Source organism: Anabrus simplex, chromosome 14 (assembly GCF_040414725.1).
Source record: "Anabrus simplex isolate iqAnaSimp1 chromosome 14, ASM4041472v1, whole genome shotgun sequence".
NCBI classification, from domain to species: domain Eukaryota; kingdom Metazoa; phylum Arthropoda; class Insecta; order Orthoptera; family Tettigoniidae; genus Anabrus; species Anabrus simplex.
Window position 1 is genome coordinate 14,634,021 of NC_090278.1, and position 22,801 is coordinate 14,656,821.

General features: G+C 41.5%; 1 protein-coding gene across 1 annotated transcript in view; it reads left to right on the forward strand.

The window, feature by feature from the left end:
- LOC137502973 (uncharacterized) overlaps nt 1–20,324 on the forward strand; it is a 74,378-nt gene extending 54,054 nt beyond the window's left edge. Inside the window, exons 6-7 of the mRNA XM_068230254.1 lie at nt 14,285–14,465; nt 19,980–20,324. Coding sequence (XP_068086355.1) covers nt 14,285–14,465; nt 19,980–20,324 — 526 coding nt within the window. The remainder of the gene's footprint in view (nt 1–14,284; nt 14,466–19,979) is intronic.
- The last annotated feature ends 2,477 nt before the right edge of the window (nt 20,325–22,801 follow it).

Genomic DNA, 22,801 nt, shown 5'->3' on the forward strand with positions numbered 1-22,801 from the left:
TCAACAAAAAATCTTAGAAAGGCAATAACATCTTTGGTGGAATTAACAGAAAACTTAGAAATACCCTTGAGCAACATTGCTAACGGATGAGGCAATCTACTGAACCCGGGTGACATAGTAGGTAAAGTTCTAAGGGGCGGAGAAGCTCTTTCAGAGGGTGCATTAGTCAACACAAAGGGTGGAATGGATGTGCGACGAACGGACTCAGTTCCTAATGGAACAGAAGTTTGTTGGGCTTCTACAGATTTAGTACTTCCTTCCCCGGTGGGAGAATGCTCCTCGCTGACAACGTTTACCTCAGTGGGATTGTCGGTTTGGGGAGGGGGCTGCCCCAGTTAACAAAAGGCTAACCTTACTGGACAAATCAGAAAGATTTTCGAGAACGACACTAGCTTCCTTCTTTTGAATGTCATTCAACTTTAGAGACAATAGATCAGTGACCCTATTGTAAAAATGGAACAATCTAGCTTGCACACGTTTAAGTTGATTTGGAGAAGGATCATTTTCTAAAAAAAACTAACTACAGATGCTAGCTCAGTAGTATTATCAGTGATCGTGGAGAGAGCGTCATCAATCTCTTTTTCCCCCAAAGTGGGGATGGAAATAGGCAAATCAAGTGATTCTTTAAGCTTATTGTTATCTACTGCAACCGTGCCTCCAGATTGCACATTCCTAATTGTTAATTCATAGATCAATTCCTCCTTGCGCAATTAGCCGGGATGGAGGACGTCGCGAGGGCCGGACATGATGACAGAAATTTTTTAGAAAAAAGATAAAGAAATTCCAGCAACTGAGAAAATTTTTAGAGTTCGAATGGAAAACAATGTTTAGCCATCAAAAGGGGCTAAATTGAGACCCATTCAACCACGCTCTGCTACCACTTGTTACGGAGATATTCGTGGTACTTAGAGGTGAAAGAAGGTGTGGGCTGAAATAGGTCTCAACTACAAAATTAAAGTTAATTTAAAACTTTAACAAAGGTTATATTTTCTTTTCAAAATCAACAATTAACAAAGTATAACAGGCACCAAGTAGCAGATCAACAAATTAACAAATTACAGTTTGTTACAAGATTTGGGCTTCGAGCCCCAAGTCTAATTCCTGAGCTCTCAGCTCACAACCGCAATTGCTGAAGGGCACAAAACCCCAAAGTACGAGGAGCACTTGCTCGTAATTACAATGTTAAGAAAAAGAGCAGGCCCGCTCTCAATTTTACAAGCCTATCAAAATCTACAACACACTTCATTTCTATCTGCCCTAAAGGCACACAAGGAAACAGGGGTAACTAATACCCAATCTAGTGGGCCTTCGCAGGAAGGAAAACAAAACGGGTTAAGTAAATGGCCCAAAATACAAAATGAATGGAGGCGATAACTTGCACTCCTACACCAAGTTTGTCTAAAACCTCTGTGGCGCTAGGCCGATCATACAGGGGCTAATCCCAAGCTAGGGAGGTGACACGTATGAGAAAACTTTACTACATTAAAGAAGAGAAGACGTTATGAAAACGTAGTCACCTCCTTTTTAAAAATGAAGGGGAGTTCGAGAGGTTGAAGCACTCTCTATCCCCGCTGTACAGATTTGTAATTTATAGATAGAAAAGAATTTACATTTTAAAAAGGTAGGTTACATACTAAAGGTTTCGAAACCTCCCTGAGAGTTAAACTGCTGAGCTAGCAAGAAATGAAGATGTTAACAGGCCATTACCTTGTAGATGAACTGCTGCTTGAAGAAAGAGGCGCTTCCCGCCCCCTGCTCCATATTCACACACTAAGAAAGATGTTACTGAAGTGGCCCCGAGACAAGAAAATCAGCAGTTTTTATACCCTCGTGGAGAATTCGAGACCTTTCTAGAATAAGTAGACACCAAACCAAACCAAACCCCATGGCACTACAGCCCTTGAAGGGCCTTGGCCTACCAAGCGACCGCTGCTCAGCCCGAAGGCCTGCAGATTACGAGGTGTCGTGTGGTCAGCACGACGAATCCTCTCGGCCGTTATTCTTGGCTTTCTAGACCGGATAAGTAGACACACCCCGTCAATTTTATTGGGTCGCTAAAAGTTACACATCAACATTGAGAAAGAAAGACACTATTGGTCAGAAATTAATTACAAAAATTAGTTATTGGTTAAATTCAAAACAGGCGGAAAGAAAGGATAACTGTTGCCAACCCCCAAACCACAGAACAAAATTTAGTAAAAACAAAACTTATGAATGCTAAATTTCTTCAAGAGAGTTCATTCCTTTACACCAGAGTGCGTTATCAAAGTTTTGGTAGAGACATCTGGTAGAGAATGTCCAAACTTCTTGATACGGAGCAAACAAACAGAAATCAAAATAGACACAGTTCAGAACACTTCAAAATTACCAAATTTACAGTAGTGACATCTTCCGAGAAACCGTTGAGTTAATACAGTATGTTAAAGTTCAGGCTTTCTCCTGTAGAGAAGTTTCAACTGGCGCAATATTTGAATTCGCGGCGTGGAGGTGTACCGCCCGGTACACTAACTATGGTATTCGTCTTCCCGTATATAATAATTTCACTGATATTAATTATAATAGCACTTTGAAAAATAAATAAATATTCACTTATAGCATTGACTTAAGGAAATTTATCTCTGCTCTGATTCTCCCGTTGTCATCTCATGTCCGGGTGGATGGACATGCGGACACAGCTCACGGCTTTTCCCTCATCTGTTTGGGAACATCTGGGACTGCCTCGGCTGGTTATCGGTCCTTATGGGCTGGAAACGTCATCCCGTGTCACCATCATCTAGGTATTTGTTTCAACCATTGGTGTCCTACCCAGTTCTCGTCAGGTCTGTCGATATCCTATCGTAATTTAACTGGACATGCTGGGATTCATAAACATCTCATAATCGTATCCAATGGTCTCTTGCTTCATGTTACCTGAAACTTATAATTATTTGTTAGAGTAGGGTTACATGCATTAATATTATTTACAATATTCGTATACAGCACTTGCCTCAATATTCTGAGAATACAAAATACGTATTTTGTTGTACAACGGTTATTCTTATTACAATCTGTCAATATTGTATTGCGATCTAGCTTTTCGTCTGATCTCTTTCGTTACGTGTGCAACAGCTCTATTCCTCTCTGAGTTTTCAACAGAACTGTAGTCCACTCTTATTCGGCTGCGGTTAAAACTAGAGCTTCGCCAGAGAGGACTACGATTCCGACTGCTGGTTTGTCCTAAGGACATCGTAGCGATTTGTTGTTCCAAATGAGCAATCTTAGTAACTAGCTCATTAATAATAGTATCTTTTTGTCTTGGGTTTCAATCTTGAATACGTCATTGCGGGGGTTCATCTCCAACATCTTATCAGCCATCACTGGGACACGTTACAGGCACTCTTCGCTCACGACTAGAGTAGTTTTTTTTATCGAATCTGGAAGCTTATCTAACCAACGCGTTGTAATAACCTTATCAGTCACATCCTTTCCAGCTGACGACTGCATTTTTATAAGAAGCTGGCTAGGTTTGTAATCTCCTAACTCTACACCAGTAAACAATTTTTTGATTTTCACATCTTCACTCTCTTTAAAAATATCCAAGGTCGAGATATTGCGGCCGAATATTTAGCTGTTCCTTGGTCCTGTTATTATATCCCAAATATTCTCGATATATTTAGGTTCGAGTTGGGCAATTATATAATTAAATTTGGTTTCTTCGGATGTGATTCTGTTGATGTTGAACTGGTCTTCTATTTGGGAAAACCAAATTTCGGGCTTCGCAGACGAAAACGTTTGGGATATCTTTGTTTTCCTGAGTTGCCATTTCGGGGTTAGTTTCTGTTGTATATGTTTCTGAATACACAATTTACAACACAGTCTACGGCCTAATAAATGTGACTGAGAACTTCTACTCACGTAACAGTGTGTTGTTGTTTAATTGGTGGCTTCTTTATGTTTCACTTCACTACACTCTGAAAACTTGCCGTTATTTTTATCACGTCAGAGGTGTCCAATGTTACTGGTTATAACTGCTGGTCACTAATTAGTATTCAATGCATTTATTTACTCTGCTGTGTGTACAAAAATAAGACCTTACAAGCAAAAACACATCTTAATGAATTCTCGGTATCGGGTTCCTCCTTTCTTTTTGTTTCCTTGTCTCTTTCACTTCCTTCTAAAATCTGCTACAAAGGAAATTCCGAAATGCTAACCGAATGTTCCAGGAATTTACCAAAGAAGTCATTAAAAGACATAGAGCTGCCAAAAAAAATTCTGGATCAGTTTTAAGAGGAAGAAGATGACCCAAATTACAGGGCAGGCTTGTTTTGACATTCTAACTTTGGACGCTGTTTTCTCATAAGTTTACCGTTTTTATTTATTACTTAATGTGTCTTTTCTCAACTACTACTGCACGTAGGAGCTTCAAACTTTCACAGTTTGTTTTTTCAAGTGTTATATTAATCCTGAAGTTCTCTAATTGCGTAATGTATATTCACCTTAATGAAAGTTATGTTCTGCTAAATGTTTCAACTATATCCGCGTCAATAAGTAGTCGAGGTACATATCTTAAACACGTATAACACCTGCCATGGGTAGTCCTTGAAATAGGGCATTCCGGGTCCCCTTAAATGAGGTGGTCTGTGATCTCGTACATTTCGAAGTCGTCAGAAGAGTTTTGTGCGTGATATTGTGGCGTTAGTTGTCCTTGTATCGTCAGGTTCGGCAATGGCTCTTCATATCCGAAGGTTTGACATTTAACCAGATTAGTGATGGAAACTACGAATTCTGAAAGGTATATTTGCTTTCGAGGGTTGTTAGAGCGGTCTCGTCTGTTTTGTGATGGATTGACTCGTTCCTACTGTACATTCACAACTAGTGGCAAGAAATATTCACTTCAGTCCTCATTACTGCCTATTACTAGCTTACACTCTCTCATTAGTCAGAGTAGAACCATGCACACAGTTGAGGAGCGCCCAAATACATAAACTCTTTGAGGTTCAAATCCTGCTGTTTCTTTGTAATTCCTGTGTAAGAAAACTATCTTTTAATATTACCACCAATCAAAATGTTGCTTATGAATACTTTGCACACACAAACTCATTATTTCACAATGCTTATATCCATTTATGTTGGAGTTTAATTTAGCTTTCTTCCTAAATATAGCTCTTGCAATGGCCCTCTCCAACCAGCAAAGCGACAAGCTTTTTGTGTGTATTCTTTTTCCTTTGTATAGAAGGCAGAGGACAGTCCATTTTCTACGTAGCTTAGTCCGTTGTATATCATAGCTTTTAGATGCTTCTGAAGGATTGAGTCTATCGGATCTTACTGTATCTACTGCTTCCCACTTTTTTAATATATCACCTCTGGCATTGTGCTATCCAGCTCTCATTTCAAAAGTCTACAAATATGCATTAACTTAAATGACTTACTTCGAAATGTCTAAAAGATTTGCCGTGTCAGTTTAGTACTGAATTACGTAAGAACAGGTAATGAAGGTTAATAAAATTACCAATTGCTGATGTGTGGAAAGACACATATTCCTGAGATAACCAATTGGTGATGAGGTTACCTTCCGTTTTTGGAGACACACATTGCTTTGAGCTAAATAATTGGTGATAAGGTTCATTTTCGTTTGTGTAGATGCCCATGGTCCTGAACCAGCCATTTAGTGCCACAGTTTCCTTCCACGTGTAGAGTGTCACATGGCCCTGAGCTGACCACTTTGTGCCACTCCTCCATGGTCTGCATATTTATAGACTTAATCGGAGTGAAAATAACGAATTGATTGTTCTGATTAACTGCTATCTATGACGAATGTAAGCAGAAATATGAATTGCGAAGTTCCATTCATATTGGATTACACTGACAGACTCCCCTCTGGTTGGCATTCGTACAATTTCACTGGATATTCAAACTGTCACTCCCGATTAACACAGATAATCCTAATTGTTTCCTTTGTTGAGTTACATATTTTTTCTTTGTAGTGCGTCTAATGGAGTCACTTAAATACGAAATCCAGAAGAGTTCTGTCATTCGAACACTATTTTGTGAAATAAGTTATTTGTAGATATAGGACATAGGCTTTATGGGAGAGAATTTGAACATATTGAGTTGAATGCTAGGATGTGTAAAATATCCATTGTATCCCATTTTTACAATGGAATATTCGTCAATCTGCTTCTTGTTAAATGAGGCTTGTATAGTGTTAGTCCTTTATGGTGGCAGGGTCCGGTGGTGTGATTCATTGACTCTAGTTAGTTCAGTCTCGGGCTATGTCTGTATGCAATCTCCGATTTTTGCTCCTTGTGCACTGTATCTGTCGTTCGCTGCCTTGTTTGTCCCTGTGCCTCTTTCGACCGACTTCCTGTGTGCATGCTGACTTTCACTATACATCGTCCTCTGCACGCAACACACGCCCAAACCTGCACACACGGCTTTTCTCAATTTTCTTCTCGATGGGAGCAACGCTGAAAGTTTCCGAATAACATCATTTGAAATGAGAAACAGTCCAGTTATGCCAGCCTTCCACATAAGTATATTCGTATCCATGATGCTTAGTTGGCGTTCTAGCTCCTTTGTAGCTGGCCAGCATTCGTTGCCGCAGAAAATGACAGGACAGATAACAGTTCGGTTGATCTTAGATTTCAGTTGGTCTTTTATCTGATGGTCGCAAGGGCTCCCGTTGTAATTCTCCACGTCAGTCAGGCTTTTTGTGTCCTTAAGTCGACTTCATCAGTTAGTTGGCCATCATCAGAGATTGTAGAGTCATGATACTTATATTTCTGTACGCGTGCTATATCTTCACCGTCAACATGCATGACTCCAACTTCTCGACGATGTAATGTATTCTTTCTTCTATTTTTTGAGGCGCGGGATATATTGCGCCAGTCGATTGTTCCAGTCTTCTGTTTGGAGCTGGAGATCAAGCTTAATCTCTGCAGCCAAAACGGCATCATTAGCATAGAGAAGTGTCCATGGTATTGGCTTGTGCAGGTCTGATGTAATCACAAGAATGAACAGCAGTGGTGAGAAGGCAGGGCCTTGGCAGGCTCCTTCAGTCAGACGCTACTGCGGCAGGTTGAACATAACTCCTTGGTTCTACGTAGAGCAATTGAATACTCTTAGAAAGGTGCTCTACCGGGCGAGTTGGCCGTGCTGTTAGAGGCGCGCGGCTGTGAGCTTGCATCCGGGAGATAGTGGGTTCGAATCCCCCGGCGGCAGCCCTGAAGATGGTTTTCCGTGGTTTCCCATATTTTTTTGCTATTTGCTTTTACGTCGCATCGACACAGATATGTCTTATGGCGACGATGGGATGGGAAAGGCTTACGAATGGGTAGGAAGCGGCGGTGGCCTTAATTAAGGTACAGCCCCAGCATTTGCCTGGTGTGAAAATGGAAAACCACGGAAAACCATCTTCAGGGCTGCCGACAGTGGGGTTCGAACCCACTATCTCCCGATTACTGGATACTGGCCGCACTTAAGCGACTGCAGCTATCGAGCTCGGTGGTTTCCCGTTTTCACACCGGCAAATGCTGGGGCTGTACTTTAATTAAGGCCACGGCCGCTTCCTTCCAACTTCTAGGCTTTTCCTATCCCATCGTCGCCACAAGACCTATCTGTGTTGGTGCGACGTAAAGTCACTAGCAGAAAAAGGCGGTCTGGAATGCCATGTTCTTGTAGCGCTGACCAGATAAGGTCATGAGGTTCCCGATGGAAGGCCTTTCCAACGTCCAGAAAGTGAAGATGAAGCCTGTTATTCTTTTCACACTGTCTCTCAACTACCAGCTGTGCAGCGTGGATTGCTCCTGTTGTGCCACATTCTTACAAAAACCCAGCTTGGCACGCAAGTTTCGCTAAATCGCTAATCCTTTCGTCTGGGATTTGTTCGAAAACTGTCATTGCGTGGCTCACAGGTCTGATCGGGCAGTGGTTAGAAAAATCGGCAGGGCTTCCTTTATTTTTGAATGGATACTCGGTCGCCAATCTGTTGGTTTTTGATCTTCTTTAATGATCTGATTGAAAGCTTATGTTAGCTACACTGCTGCATCTCACAGTTGAGAGAACCAAAACTATGGTAGAAGGACATTGGGACCGATAGCCTTCCTGGTTTCAATTCCTTCAGCATAGCCTGGATTTCGGTGACCTCAATTTCCTTCTTTGGACCTTCAACAGCGGAGGTGATTTGGATTGGTTGATACGAAAATACCAAGATTGAAATTTTGTCAAAGTATTGCCTTCGGCGTTCTCCCGCTTCCCGCCAGTCGAGTAGCAAATCGCCTGTTTCCTCATTGATGCTGTAAAAACTTTGGATTTCTTCCGTTTCGCGATGCCTGGATGTTACTAGCCGTTACATATCCCGCTCCTCTTCGCCCGTGTCAACTTTCACACATAGACCTGTATAGCGGTTTGCTTTTGTTATCGCAATGACCTTCACTTTACTACAGGCTGCCTAGTAGGCATTCCATCGAGTAAGAAAGTCGTGGTACAGTTGTTCCTTCAACCTTTCTGCATCCTCAATATCGTCATTCCTAAGACTCATGTAATTGTTAATCCTTCGTTCTCGTCGTCCTGATTTAGTTGTTCCAACCTTAAAGCATGCGGCCTCTTTCAGTTTAGTCTGGCTCACTTCAAATATGGTGATTTGTGGCTCTGTAACTTTTGCAACAACTGCGACCTCCTCCTTCAGGCACCTCCACCTGATCCCATTTGGTCCATTTCCTGCGAAGTATTGGGCTCTTGGTGACTTTGTCCGGACGACGGAGACGAAGGATTAACAGTGACACGAGGCTTCGTAATGACGATGTTAAGGACGCAGAAAGGTTGAAGGAACAACTGTACCACGAGTTTCTTGCTTTGTGATTCCTTCGTCTCACAAGAATGTATTCAATGTGAGTTGGATGGGAGCCTCTGTGGTGCGTGACTAGATGAATATGGGCGCCTTTTGAACTTTGTGTTCGCGATGATCAGATTCTGCATATTTGGTAATTCATTAGTCGTCGTCGTCCTTCTCTCCATATCCATGAACTCCATGGGTTGTGTGGTATTCTTTCCTCCATCCGAGGTATCAGTTCAGATCGCTGGCAAAGAAAACATAGTCAGCGGTCTTCTTGTTATGTGGTGTCGAGAAAGCATCTTTGGTTTCCGTGACCAGGTCAGTTTGTGGAGCGTTGCGCTGAGAAATTGGAATTTCCTTCTATCCCCAACGCAGACGAGTAACATCAAGCGGTTGTCATACTTTTGCACCTCCAAGACTGGACCGTAAAATTTTGCTGATATAACTATACCAAAATCATTCATTTTTCTTCGGGCTCCGTTGAACTTCAGTTACAAACTGCACCCCATTTCGCATGACTTTTTCCCTCTCCATCTTTTTTCCTGCACCTGCAGATGCCTTTATGCCTTCTCTCATGTGCTGTGGCTAATTCGCTACTTTGTCCGGACATCGTTCAGTGATGCGAAACAGAATAAGGGTACTCGGTTGTTTAACCATCACAGCCCGTGCGACGATAACCTTGCATACTCTTCACGCTTACTGACCCTGCCAACGCGCATCTCTTCCACGGAAAGACCTAACCTTGATTCCGATTTCGTGAGGCATTCCTATAATGATGTGATGGTGTTAGTTTACGTGCTGCCTGTTATGAAACATATTACAGCTCCTGACAGCAGGTTGTTACCCCGCTCTGGACATGGAGAACAGACGCCTTCTGCAGCCGCGTCTCTGTAGGAGGAGTGCTACGCTCCTTTCTGCATCAACTTCCACAAAGGTAGAGTACCTTTTCTGCCAACTGGTCCTTACCGAACGTTTCCATCTCCGCCAATTTGCCATTAAAGAATTTGTGCGTGTTTGGTCCACGAGAGCTATTATATTTCGCTCAAGTCTGCCGGCAGGCCGGTAGGGAACCAGTATCCCTCACCTGGGACGCGCCATGTGTTACCGCAGTGCGACTGGTTCTTGGATAATATTCATCAACACAAATTGAAAAACTAATTGATAACCTGATAAATAACTTGTATCAAATATCATGTAATCACCTAAAGAAGAATTGCCACAGAATATTGTACTTTTGCTTGGTGTGATATGCCACAGAATGTATGACGTGTAGTAATCTCTGGCCCCTGTTGCCTTGTGGCTGTTCAAGTGGTCTGGTCTGTCATATCTGGAATCAGTGTCCCCGGTTTATTTGTCCACTTATTTTCTCATAAGAGTGCAGTAACATCACGCGGTCGAGCCTCCCACTACTTTACTTGTGAGGAAGTCATGCATTCCACCGGGCCATGTGAATTCAGTGCACACAGCATCAATTGGGAATTACCGCTTCATGTTATGACGTGTTTTGGCCTGCATGATCGGCTTTTCCCACTTTTCTGCTGTAAGCGAATCTCACCTTTAACCAGAAAATTTGTATTTCTGGCTCTTCTTTCCTAGAATATCTAAAACCACTCTTTGGTGGGAAGACAGGCACTGACGATGTTATAATTCCACTAAACACAATCACTTTGTCCATGAAGCTTTTGTAATAAAAGGAATCTCATTCCTTCCTTTACATAGCAGCAGTATCCACTACGGGTGCAGGTCAATTTCCTGTCATCTTTAATTTTGGTTCAAACCTTGATTTTCATGTTCCTTGTAGCTGTAGTGTTGAAGGAACGCTTGTAAGAATATTTAAGGACGTGATAGGCTGCATTTGGGTTCAAATATTTCAAGATATCAGGACATTGTACTAAAACACTACTACAAAGGCCATATTCTGTGTCGCTATCATAATATCTATGACAGCGGTATCTGGAGGTGAAAATGAAAGCGTCATCTGCACGTTATCTTTCAGCTTTTAGAGGATTTCATCAGAATTAGTCGTTCCCATGTTGCTGTTAAAGACATTAATTAAGACGTAGAATACACGGTAATAAGTATGAACTTCCTTGTATAAACCTTCCGTCCGTCTATATTGAAACAGGAACCGCCCGTAATCGAACTGGCGACCGCACGGTCTGTTTCATCTTTTCAAAATGTGTGCGTTGTAGGCTATGATGCAACGCCTCCGGAGAGCGAGCTCGTTGTAGCCTGCTAAGTATCGACTACGACATCACGAAACGCATGGCCCACACGTCAGAGAGGACCATCTGGCAGCTTTATCATATATCTTCGCTTCCAGAGGAGATATCTACTAACGGACAACGGGACCGTGTAGCTTACAACAACATATAGCTCATATCCAAATATCATGTTAATAGCTGTTTTAGTTAAGGAGATATCGCTACGTCATGATATCAGATAATTTGAATGACGTGTATGCTCAGGGTCAAGCCCGGATACATAAGACAAGCCAATTTCTCCAACGAGAGGTCAGTATAGGGACAGTACAGCATAGTAAAGACCTGCTGCCCAAGGTTGTGCCGGCAGTACAGCTCAACTTTGTGCGCCAGTGTCGATTCCGAACGTCGAAGTAAATACCCACGAGGTACAGCTGAGAACTCTAACTCCGACAGCGGTATGAATCCTGCATTCTAAGGTTTTCCAAATGCTTAAACCTTTCGCGGGACTTATACAATTGTTAGGCATCGGATATGTTAATACCGTGTGTGATAGAACTGTTGATTAACTTATAAATTAATACGACAAGTCTACGTGTTAACTTCTACGAATAAATTAACTAGTTACGACTTTGTTGAAACTACTTGCATAATACTTCATGGTTAGTGTCATTAACTATTTAATATTCCGTCGTGATAGAGTGAGAGTAAACTGTTTTTCAACGCATCGGGAACATGGACTGAATCCTACCCTAAGATCACGTGTGAGGTGGAATGAATAGACTTCATTACACTTTTCACTTGAACTGCGTTAACCTGACAGTCAGAAATTAGTGAAGTCAGGGTAACGTGAAGTTTCAATTATCATAGCATAGACTTTGTTTAAAACTTATTGAATTGCATTAAACTTGCAAGTGGAACTCAGTAAACCCAGTGTCTCATGACAAGCCATTCGCCTTACTAGAGGACTTGGTGCAAATTACTGCGCATATTAGACGTGCTACTTGGAACGAACAGTGCAATATCACTCGAACTGGTGTGTGTAAACTAACACCCCATGCATACTCCGACCGCCCGTATTGTCTTGTGAACTCCCGCCGATCGAGACGTGGTAACTCCGAACCATACGTGGTAGTGGTGTTCCTGATCTGTGGTAGACTTGGTAGCTTCGAGAGACGTGGTGATGGTGTTTCTGATCCATGGTAGACACGGTACTACAGCCTGTGAGGACAGAGTCAAACGGAGCCAGTTGTTCAATAAGGGGATATGCATCTGTGTCATTTAAGAATAGTGTAAACTGTTTCTTATCAAATAACTTTCAATTCAGCAAGTCACTTTTAAACTTTCCAGCAACCTACCAAGTGTTCAGGTTTTTCCGTAAAATGTACGGATTTTGAGTGTGTTTTACGGTTAGCCGGGTGAACAGCGTTATTGTACAGATTTTGAATTATCCGCTCTTGGTTTTCTTTCTGCGGTCGAATCGGATTTGTTTGACCTCCGATAGTAGCTGTTAATACGAGATGCAATGTTTGAAATTCGACCGGTAAATGTATCGATAGTCACATTATCGATTATCACTGTGCTTTTGTCACCTGTTCGACCTCAACGGCTACCTTATTCACTGAGATGCTTCCAAACAAGTAGCAGACTGTGATTTTGAAGGAAGGAAACCTGTGAACGTAGCACGCTGTGAAATTATATAACAACTTTAACTGCGTCGTGCTTCGTAGCAGCTGTGAAATGCTTTGTTTGTGTGTGTCAGTAACATTGCCGGTAGTTCTCAAACACGTGGAACGCTGTGACGAATTTGTAAGCGATTTAGTATATTCTAGTGGTATTTGTAATGAGTTCAACTGAGAAACGATATCAGTCTTTTAGGGAGACATATTCTGCTTAATTAATACGATCACGGAAAGTGTTTCCAGTGTTAGCAGGAACAGACGAGCACTCGTCAAGGTGTAATTTTGTGTAAGTATTTCATTCCAGGGGTGAGCGTAACATACTTTTGACTTGTATTACTATTGTTTATGATCTCCCCCTCCCCTTGCCGTCTTACGTTCAAGACTTTGCGACGCATGCGTGTGTTCCGCTTAGGATCTTCCGGATTTCTCTTTTTGAATGTTGGCAGGTATGCATTCACTATGATTTTGAACCCATACATTCCAATTTTCAAATGACTTGCTATTTCCTAAAGCCAGAGTAATATTAAGTGGCACCGACAAACTCGATAACGAGTGGGAACATTGAACTTTGGCCACTTCGTTAACATTTCTACGAATCAAAATTTTGTTAATCTCCATATTACGTTAGTTAGCTAATTGAAGAATGAATATTAGCTCGAAATTTTGATAGGCATATCAAGATTAATCTTTATTTGGTCGTACCAATTAATTATTTCAGAATGGAACTCTAATTAGTTTCGTTAGTTTAATTTCAGGAATGATCTGTATTCTCCAAGGTGAACTTCATTGATGTCATTAGTTATGAACTTCAAGAATGAACATTATTCACTTAAGATAACTAATTATTTCGAGGTGATCTTAATTAATGTTGTCATTTATAAATTTCAAGATTGAACTTTCTTTATCCAAGTTAACTAATCACACCAAGAAAAGATTTTATTAATTTCATTGATTAAATTCTTTCTAAATATTTGTCACCAAGAGATTGACACAATCTGTTATCAGTTTATTGTGTACTAAATGTGCATGAGAGTCCAATTTGACAAATATTCAAGAAAATGATTTGCCGTTCGTCTACTTTGACTGATTTTAATCTAGTTTGTATGGCCAGCAAATGCATTTTCTTACTCCCTGCCACAAACTGCAGAGTATTTTTTGAACAAGATCGAATCAACAAAGCATATGCTCTCCTTTATGTACGAGGACTGAAATATATGGATTTCAATAGATAAATGTCGGATTTAAGAGGTTGTGTTTCTCATTTTATGCTGTGCCACTTCTTATCAAGCCTTCTTTAAATGAGGTTGTCTATGTGCTCTACATTCGTAAATCGTCAGAAGTTTCTTGCGCGTTATATCGTGATTCGAGAGGAAAGACGCAGCATATCCTCGTAACAGTTGAAAGTTTTTCTTATTTACGACTACATTCTGAAATAGACCTCAGATGATGTTTACGCTCAGGAATGTGATGTTCATGAATAACAAGCTCTTAGCATGTGATATCAGTGAATGAAATGTTCAGTAGCATTTTCTTTGTATGGAGTTGACTGTTGAACTACTGGTAACATCATTTTAATGTTTCCATTGTAGATTGAGACCCGAGGTGAGCTACGGAGATCATCAACCTCCGGATGGTGGAGTAACTTGTTTCAGGTGCAATATCTGTTACAAATCCTTCAGCGAGAAAGGCAGGCTAAGTGATCACATGCGAACTCATACAGACGAGGGGCCATACTGCTGCAATATCTGTAGTAAATCCTTCAGCCAGAAAGTAAACCTAACAGTTCATATGCGACATCATACAGGTGTGAAGCAACACTTTTGCAAAATATGTGGCAAATCCTTCAGCCATAAAGCCAATCTAGCAGCTCACGTGCGGACTCACACAGGCGAGAAGCCATATTGTTGCGATGTCTGCGGCAAAACCTTCAGTCAGAAAGGCGGTCATATTTTTCACTTGCGAACACACACGAAAGAAAAACTATACTCCTGCAATATCTGTGGTAAATCCTTTATCCAGAAAATTCATTTAAAAGTCCACATGCGGACTCACACAGGCGAGAAGCCACACTTTTGCGATACCTGTGGTATTTCCTTCAGCATTAAAGTCAATCTTACTGTTCATATGCGCACACATACAGGCGAAAAGCCACACTGGTGCAGTTTCTGTGGTAAATTCTTCAGTCATAAAGGCACACTAACTGTTCATATGCAATCACATACAGGCGAGAAGCCGCATTCATGTCATATATGTGGGAGGTCCTTCCGGATTAAACGTTCTCTAGTAGCTCATATGCGGAAGCATACGACTGAAAAGCCACACTGTTGCAAAATGTGTGGCAAATTCTTCAGGCTGAAAGTCTATTTAGGAATTCACATGCGAACGCATTCAGGAGATAACATGCAAAATGGCGGGAAGCAGCACTTGTGCAAAGTCTGTTTCAAATCCTTCCGACTGCAAGCCAGCCTAGCAACTCATATGCGGACTCACACAGGCGAGAAGCCATACTGTTGCAATGTCTGCGGCAAATCCTTCAGCCAGAAAGGCATTCAAACAGTTCACATGCTGACTCACACAGGGGAGAAACCATATTGCTGTGACATGTGTGGCAAATCCTTCAGCATGAAAGGCAACCTAGCAGCTCACATACGGAGTCATACAGGCGAGAAGCCGTTTTGGTGCAATCTCTGCGGCAAATCCTTCAGTCAGAAAGGCAGTCATACAGTACACATGCGGACTCACAAACGATAAGGTATACGGCTACAATGTCTGTGGCAGATCCTTCAGCCAGAAAGGCCATCATACAATTCACACGCTCAATCACACAGGTGAGAATCCATACTGGCACTTTGTCTGAGGCGAGTTCTTCAGGCAGAAAATAAATTCGAGCGTCCACATGCGGGTTCTTAAGACGCGGAGTCATAGTGCAGCATTGTCTGTGGCAAATCCTTCAGCCAGAAGGGCAGTTATGCAGTGCACATGCGGAATCACGCAGACTGCTGTAATGTACGTCGCGAATCCTTTAGGCAGGAAGTCGATCTAACATTATACATGCAAACGCATACAGGCGGGAAACCATACGATTGAACTGTCTGTGACAAATCCTTCAACCAGAATGTCAGTCTAACAGTTCATATGCGAACGAGCAGGGCTGTAAAGTCAAACGCATGCTCAGTCCAGGATGGGTGACGTACAGGAATCCTTACCAGTCTCTCAGGGTTGACAGGTACATTTATATTTTTAACGTGGGATCAAGGTAACGTTGACACAAAATAAAATTTTCTGTCATTGGGATTGATGGACGTATTATCGGAACGAATGAAAATCGATAATCCAACAGCTTTAATCTGTATTGACTTACATTCCTGTACAAAATTTTAAATCATTGGGAAGGGGTCCAATATCCCGGCAGCTTCCATTTCCGGACACTCTTAACGGCTATGTGGTATGCACCTGAAATAAGCGGAAGATATGTCTTCGAAACAGATCAATAGATGACAGCACCTTCTTGCAGTAAAGTGAATGGCTTGCTCCACACAAAATCAAAAGAAACACGGTAAAATGCGCCTCGTATACTTTTTGTTGACTATATTTATTCTTATCTTTCACTTCAATTCAGAAAATGTACAACCTGAGAGTAAGAGAATCTGTAGTAATGAAAATTAAAGGTTTAACAAGGCAATTTGTGGGTGGTAATATGTAGGTCATGGTGCAAAATTTGACTGATGGGCAGACTTGTTCCTATTCCGGACGCTTGATTGTTCCCAATTCCATATACCAACACATACCATATTTCACATACATATATTCAAAGCTGGTTAATTGTACAGGTTAAAGAGACCACCGATATGTATAGAGATTAGTTTCGTCGCCATAAGACCTATCTGTGTCGGCGCGACGTAAAGCCCCTAGCAAAAAAAAAAAAAAAAAAAAGAGATTAGTTATAAAATATAATTACAGTTGAAGCTACTTTATATGTAACTCTGTTCTGCGTAATTCGTATTTGTACGTAATTTCCTTTAGGTCCCGGCAAAATGTAATTTAAATCGTGTTAGCTAAGCCTTATTTATTCGTAATCCGTTTATACGTAATTTGCTGTTACGCGTGTTAAGTGTCAGTGAAATATAACTGAGTTTTGCGTAATTGTAATGAGCACTTGTTTTTAAAAAGAAAATACTCTATTTACGAAGTTTCCTTTTTATTAGGCGTAGCCGGAATTAGAGCGGTTGGGTTTAGATGCTGAAACTGAACACAAAGAGTTTTGCTGAATGACATTGTTGACCCCTACTTACTGGCGGCTTAACAAAGGCCAACCGAGCGAGTCCCCGTCCCACTCTATCTCGCTCCTCTACCTTCGTCGCTTTTGACCCTCACAATGCCACCAAAAATTAAGATACATTGCAAGCAAGGTGGGCGGTTTCGGTGCGGAAATAAAAGAAAATACAATAAATTTGTTTGAATACGACAATTTCTTTAATGGGAACAACGGAGAAGTGAAATGTCCACGATACCGGTATCTAATCTACACAAAACAAAAAATGAAATTGCTTCAGAGGGACTGCTTATAACGCGCTATGTACAGTCATCCTTTAAGGAAACGCTATTTTGAATGAGTTCTTAAAACTGGGTTCAAGATTAGCAAAGTGCAGCCGTCAGCAAAAGCGGGCTGCAGCTCTACCAATTAGTGGCGACATATTGAAGGCAAATGCGAAAGATTTAGCTTAAATTATGAGTATCAAGGCTGATATCCAGGCATCATCAGAATGGTTGCAAGGATTTAAAAATCGCCATGGAGTCGCAGGGAGAACAATTTGCAGTGACTCAAAAGCTGTGGACGACAACACGGTGCAACACTAGAAAGAAGAAGTTCTGCCGGGTATCGTAAGCGATTATCAGCCTCCAAACATCTACAGTTGTGATGAGACCGGCCTATTCTGCAATCTCCTTTCTAAACATTAGCTGAAAATTGTAACTCATGCCATGGAGGCAAGAAAATTAAAATTCGTGTAACAGTTCTTCTCGTCACCAATGCAGATGGATCTGATATACTTCCTCCACTTTTGATAGGAAAATGGAAGAATCCGAGATATTTTAAGGGTGCAAAATCAGAACCTACGGAATACGAATCCAACAGAAATTTTTGGATGACTATGCTTCTAATGGAACAGTGGTTGAAAAACTGGACGTTAAAATGAAAAGGAAACAGAAGAAGATCCTTCTTCTTATGGATCGGTGTGCAACACATCCACCGCAAATCGTTCTGGAAAATTTCCGAGTGCATTTTTCCCTCCTAACTGTACCAGTGTTCTACAACCGTTTGATTTGGGTGTCACTGCAAATTTCAAAGTCCATTATAGAAAAATGCAGGTTCAACATTTGATAACACTGTGTGATGTAGGAAATGAACCTCTCCATTAATTTGCTACAAGTCACGGACTTTACTTCGGCTGCCTGGGAGCAGGTGTCAACCTCCACAACCAGGAACTGTTTCCGCAAAGCTGGTGTCTTACTAGAAGGGGCTGCCTCTAATGATGATTATGGGGACGAAGTTTTGTTTGGCAATGAGCTAACGCTACCGGAGGGTGTAGAATTCGATACTTTTGCGCATTTCGATGATAATCTGGCTGTATGTGGGGAACTACTGGATGAAGAGATTATTGCTGATGTATGCCAACAACGCGGGGGTGATGGACCAGCTACAAGCGAGAGTTACAGTGACGGAGTTGTAGATAACGACTTCAATCTTCAAACACCTGAACTGGGTGAAGTGTTAAGTGCAATCGTTATGTGTTGGCGTTACATCAGTGCGAAAAGTTGTATTGAAAATGCTTTAAATTCATTACTAAGTTAGCAAAAGGAGGTTTATACTCTTAATCCAAGCAAAGTGAAACATGGCAAACTGTCTGATTTCTTTAAGGGGGGACCAAGTTCAAAATAATATAATATTTTCTGTCTTAATGTATTTATTATTTGCAAGGATTTACACATGTAGGTCTATTCCATTGGTTTTTCAGAAACTATCTGGTGTATTGTGTAAGTCTGATTTCTAAGTAATTCTGAGTTACAAGTACTTTATTCTCTTCCCTTTGTTATACTTATAAGTCAGGTTTAACTGTACTCCTTTATGTTTGATAACTTTGGTTTACCAGTTCAACTTAGGAAGGTGACTCGTATAGCAAAAATTTAAGACATTACAGAAAGGGAGAAAACCAGTTACAAAACGTAGTCACCTCCAACCAATATGAAGGGGAGCTCGAGAGGGTAGATCACTCTCTGTCCCCGAATTACAGTTACAGATTTTATGAAGTTTTACAAAAACGGCAGAAAATTACATGTTCGAAAGATAGGTTACATTGTAAAAGTTTCGGACCTTTCCCGCGGGTTAAACTGATGAGCTAGCAGGAAATAAAGATGTTAAACGGCCATTACCTTACTGAAGACCTGCTGCCTGATGGAAGAGGCGCTACCCGCGTCCTGCGTCACGTCCACACTCTTAGATGTTGATGAAGTGGCCGAGAGACAAGAAAATCAGCAGTTTTTATACCCTCGGGGAAAGTTGAGAACTTTCATGAATAATCAAGACACACCCCCAGAATTGTATTGGCTACATTACACAGTTACACGCAACATCGAAGAAGAAATACGGGATTGGCTGAAAATTAATTACAGAAATTATTGATTGGCTAACTTCAAAACTGGCGGAAGGAAAAGCTAAACATTGCCAACCCACAAAAGAATGAACGAAATTTAGTAAAGGCAAAACACTTATGAGTACAAAATTTCTCCAAGAAAGTTCCTTCACTTCGCACCAGGGTGCATGATCATAGTTTTTGCAGTGACATCTGTGAGAGAATGTCCATACTTCATGATAAATAGTAAACAAAAACAAGTCGAAATTCACACAGTGACATCTTCAGAGGAAAAGTTTAAGTAGGTCCAGTTTTAAGTTCAGAGTTTCTCCTGTAGAGGAGGATTTATTGGCGCAAGATTTAAACGTGCGGCGTAGAGGTGTACCTCCCGGTACAGACCTCCCCCCACCAAATGTCCTTCCAAGGGGTGACACAAAAGTATTTCTTTTCCTATTTAAAAAATTTCTCATTTGTTGAAGAAAATTTCTAATTCCTTGCAAATAGATTTGTGGAAGAATATGGACGAGACATTAATAGTTGAAGAATAACGTAGATTTGTAGGAGAATTTTGATGAAAGTTAAAAAACATTTTCAAAATCTTTTTTGAAGTGATAACTAGTTAAACTCCAGCTTTAGAGTGTCTTTGTTGCCGTAGAATGCCAAATACATGTCGATAATTTTGACGACAAGACCAGCCGCCGCGGCCAATGTCCAAATGAGATCGCCCGCACCTCTCAGATACACCTCTCCCGCTACTATGAGAGGGGTAGTCGTGGTGAAGGACGCCGCAGATCAGGGATATGTGTACAGTCCCCAGATCAGTTGGCGCGAGATGACTCCGGTGCGCCATTCACAGGTTGACATCACGGGAGTGGAGTGGGCCCGTACCCCACCTCAGTGGAGGTACAGCGACGAACGGCTGCGGGGCACTGAAACAGGAAGATCTCGGCGGCAGAAATTTGTTGGTGACATGATTTTAGTGTACGATCTCTGTTGGTGATATTGAGGGCCGGGCGGCGTGGAAGGTTTTAGCCACTAGTGTGGTTTTGCAGGAGACGGGGGCCTGGTAATGGCCGCAAAGGAAAAGGACAGCAGAATAACCAGAGGGGAAGATCGTACATACAATATGCAAAATACTATAATTGGGGCAGAAGGCCACACAAAATATAACCTTCACACTACTACTAAATATTGATGGCTAAGTTACAATGACATTACACAGGTTTCACCTGCGATAGGTGAACTCTGAATATCCTGTCCGTCGCTGGATTGCTGTGCCGCACCAAGTTTGCCTTGGTGACGCACTTCTTAGAACATACCACATTCTTTGACCGCTATCGACATTTCTGTCGATCTATTCCCTGGACGTGACGTATGACTTGTTTTCTCCTTGACAGAGAGCGCTTCCGGCCATCAGCCGAAGTGTCCCCCAGGAGTCTTCAGCTCACTTTCTATGGAATAAGAACGTTAGACGGTGAAGCCAACATGGCAGTCTACAAAACAATTCACATCTTGAGATGTGAAATATTTTTACTTGTGTCGTTTACTTTTCCTGCCGTGGATTTATCCACTCAATTGCCCGACTCTTCCTTTGAGTTGCTATTTTGTGACTACCTAAAGGCAATGCACTCTACCCGATTATTCAGGTAATTTTCATTTCTTGGCTTGTTATGGTTGCGTGGGCATATTAGTTATATATTTTTCTGCTAATTTCACGTTTCATTTTACTGTAGGTTTCCATTGATTTATATGTGCTCTATTTTTCGTGTCATATAAACCTGTGAGGATGGAGGATGATATTGGTCTGTTGTGTGATTGTTTTGCGTGCATGTGATATGATGCTTGAGACCTACTACTTTTTATCATTCGTCGATTTCTTTCATGGCCGAGCTCTGGATGAGTGATGCTGTGTTTTGACGTTATGACTGGTATTCATGTTCGTCCATGGAGAGGCGATATGGATACGTTGTGGGCGTGCTGGTTATGATGATGTTGCGGTGATTTAAGTTGGGATATGCCTTGCCTCGATGCGGCGATCCTTTATCATTCTTACGCATCTTGTATCGAGCTCATGAGTCCATGAAAGCACATGTCTTGCTATGCGGATTACTGTATATTTGTTATGTGTCTGGACATACTGATTATTCTGATTTACGTACACTTCTCTTGGGTCTCTGTGGTGCGTGTGTATGTGTGATTGTGCTGTCTGTCTGCCTGATTAATAGTATTCTCCGTTTCTCACATGTTATTTTGTTACATTTTCTTTATTTTCATTCTTTGGGCTATTTGCTGGCCTAATTATTTATTAACGCTTGTTGTGTTCCTTTGAATGTGTCTTCTTTCATTGTTAGATTGGTTTACTCGCCTCATAACTTTGGCAACCATCTTTTATCTTTCCTTTGTTCTTTGAGATGCTGCGTATTCGAGATGGGGGATTGTTGTGATGAATCGCGTCTCCGGTGATGCGCTCGTTCTTATACGCGGAGATATTTGAGTTGTGATCTGGATGTATCTAATGTTTTGATGTGTGTGAACTTCCTTTAATGCATGTGCGTTTTATTATTTCACTGTGGGGAGCGACGCGTCATATGTCACGCATACGATATAAAGTGGGGCAATCCAACCGTACGTTTGGTGGTGTTTGGTGTTGTAAGAGGCGAATGTGGCCATGTTTGATTTGTGTTTGGTGAGCCTCTTGGTATCAATTGGATGTATGAGATAGACACCTGACGTAAACCTCAGTGAGTAACATTTGTTCCTATTCATTTTCTTTTCATCTATCTTGTTTTGCCTTATGTTTATCAATAAACCTCCATATTTTTGAGCCCATTTTTTCATTTACTGGGAAGGGATCTGGGTTCTTTCCATTCCAGTTCCTCCCCTTACTCTTATTAGGCTCGAGTTCAGCTCCAGGCTGTTTTAGTCTGTTCCAGCCCGTCTACGGCCTTTTAAAAAGGTAAGTAGGTAAGTATCCACGGACCTGTCTGTGTATGTACGTGAGAGTGTGTGCGTATGTGCGTGTGTGTCTTCGATAGCAGAGTGTGTGCGTGTGTGTGTGCGCGCGTGTTTGCGTGAATTTCCTCGGTAGCCGAGAAAGTGTGTGTGTATCCCCTGTATGTGTAGGTGTGTGCTGATTGCTCACCTGATTGCTCACCAAAAACGTTACTGGAGTCAGGAAATCCAAAATGGTGCACGACCCATTAAATCTGGGGGCAGGCTTGCCCGCGGGAAAAAGTTTTTTACCATGACTTGAGCTCCTACCTTTAGATTGGTGCGCCTACGTCCACGATCATATTTTTCCCTAACCTTTTCATGAGAAACTTTAAGATTGGCCTTAGCCTCCTTCCAGAGATCTCTAATATTATCGGGATCTATTGTCTCAGGTAGAATATCACTAAGAGACCAAAGGTTGGAGAGCGGCGTGTTGGGTACAAATTTAAACATCAAGGAAGCAGGAGTGAACTTATCAGATTCATG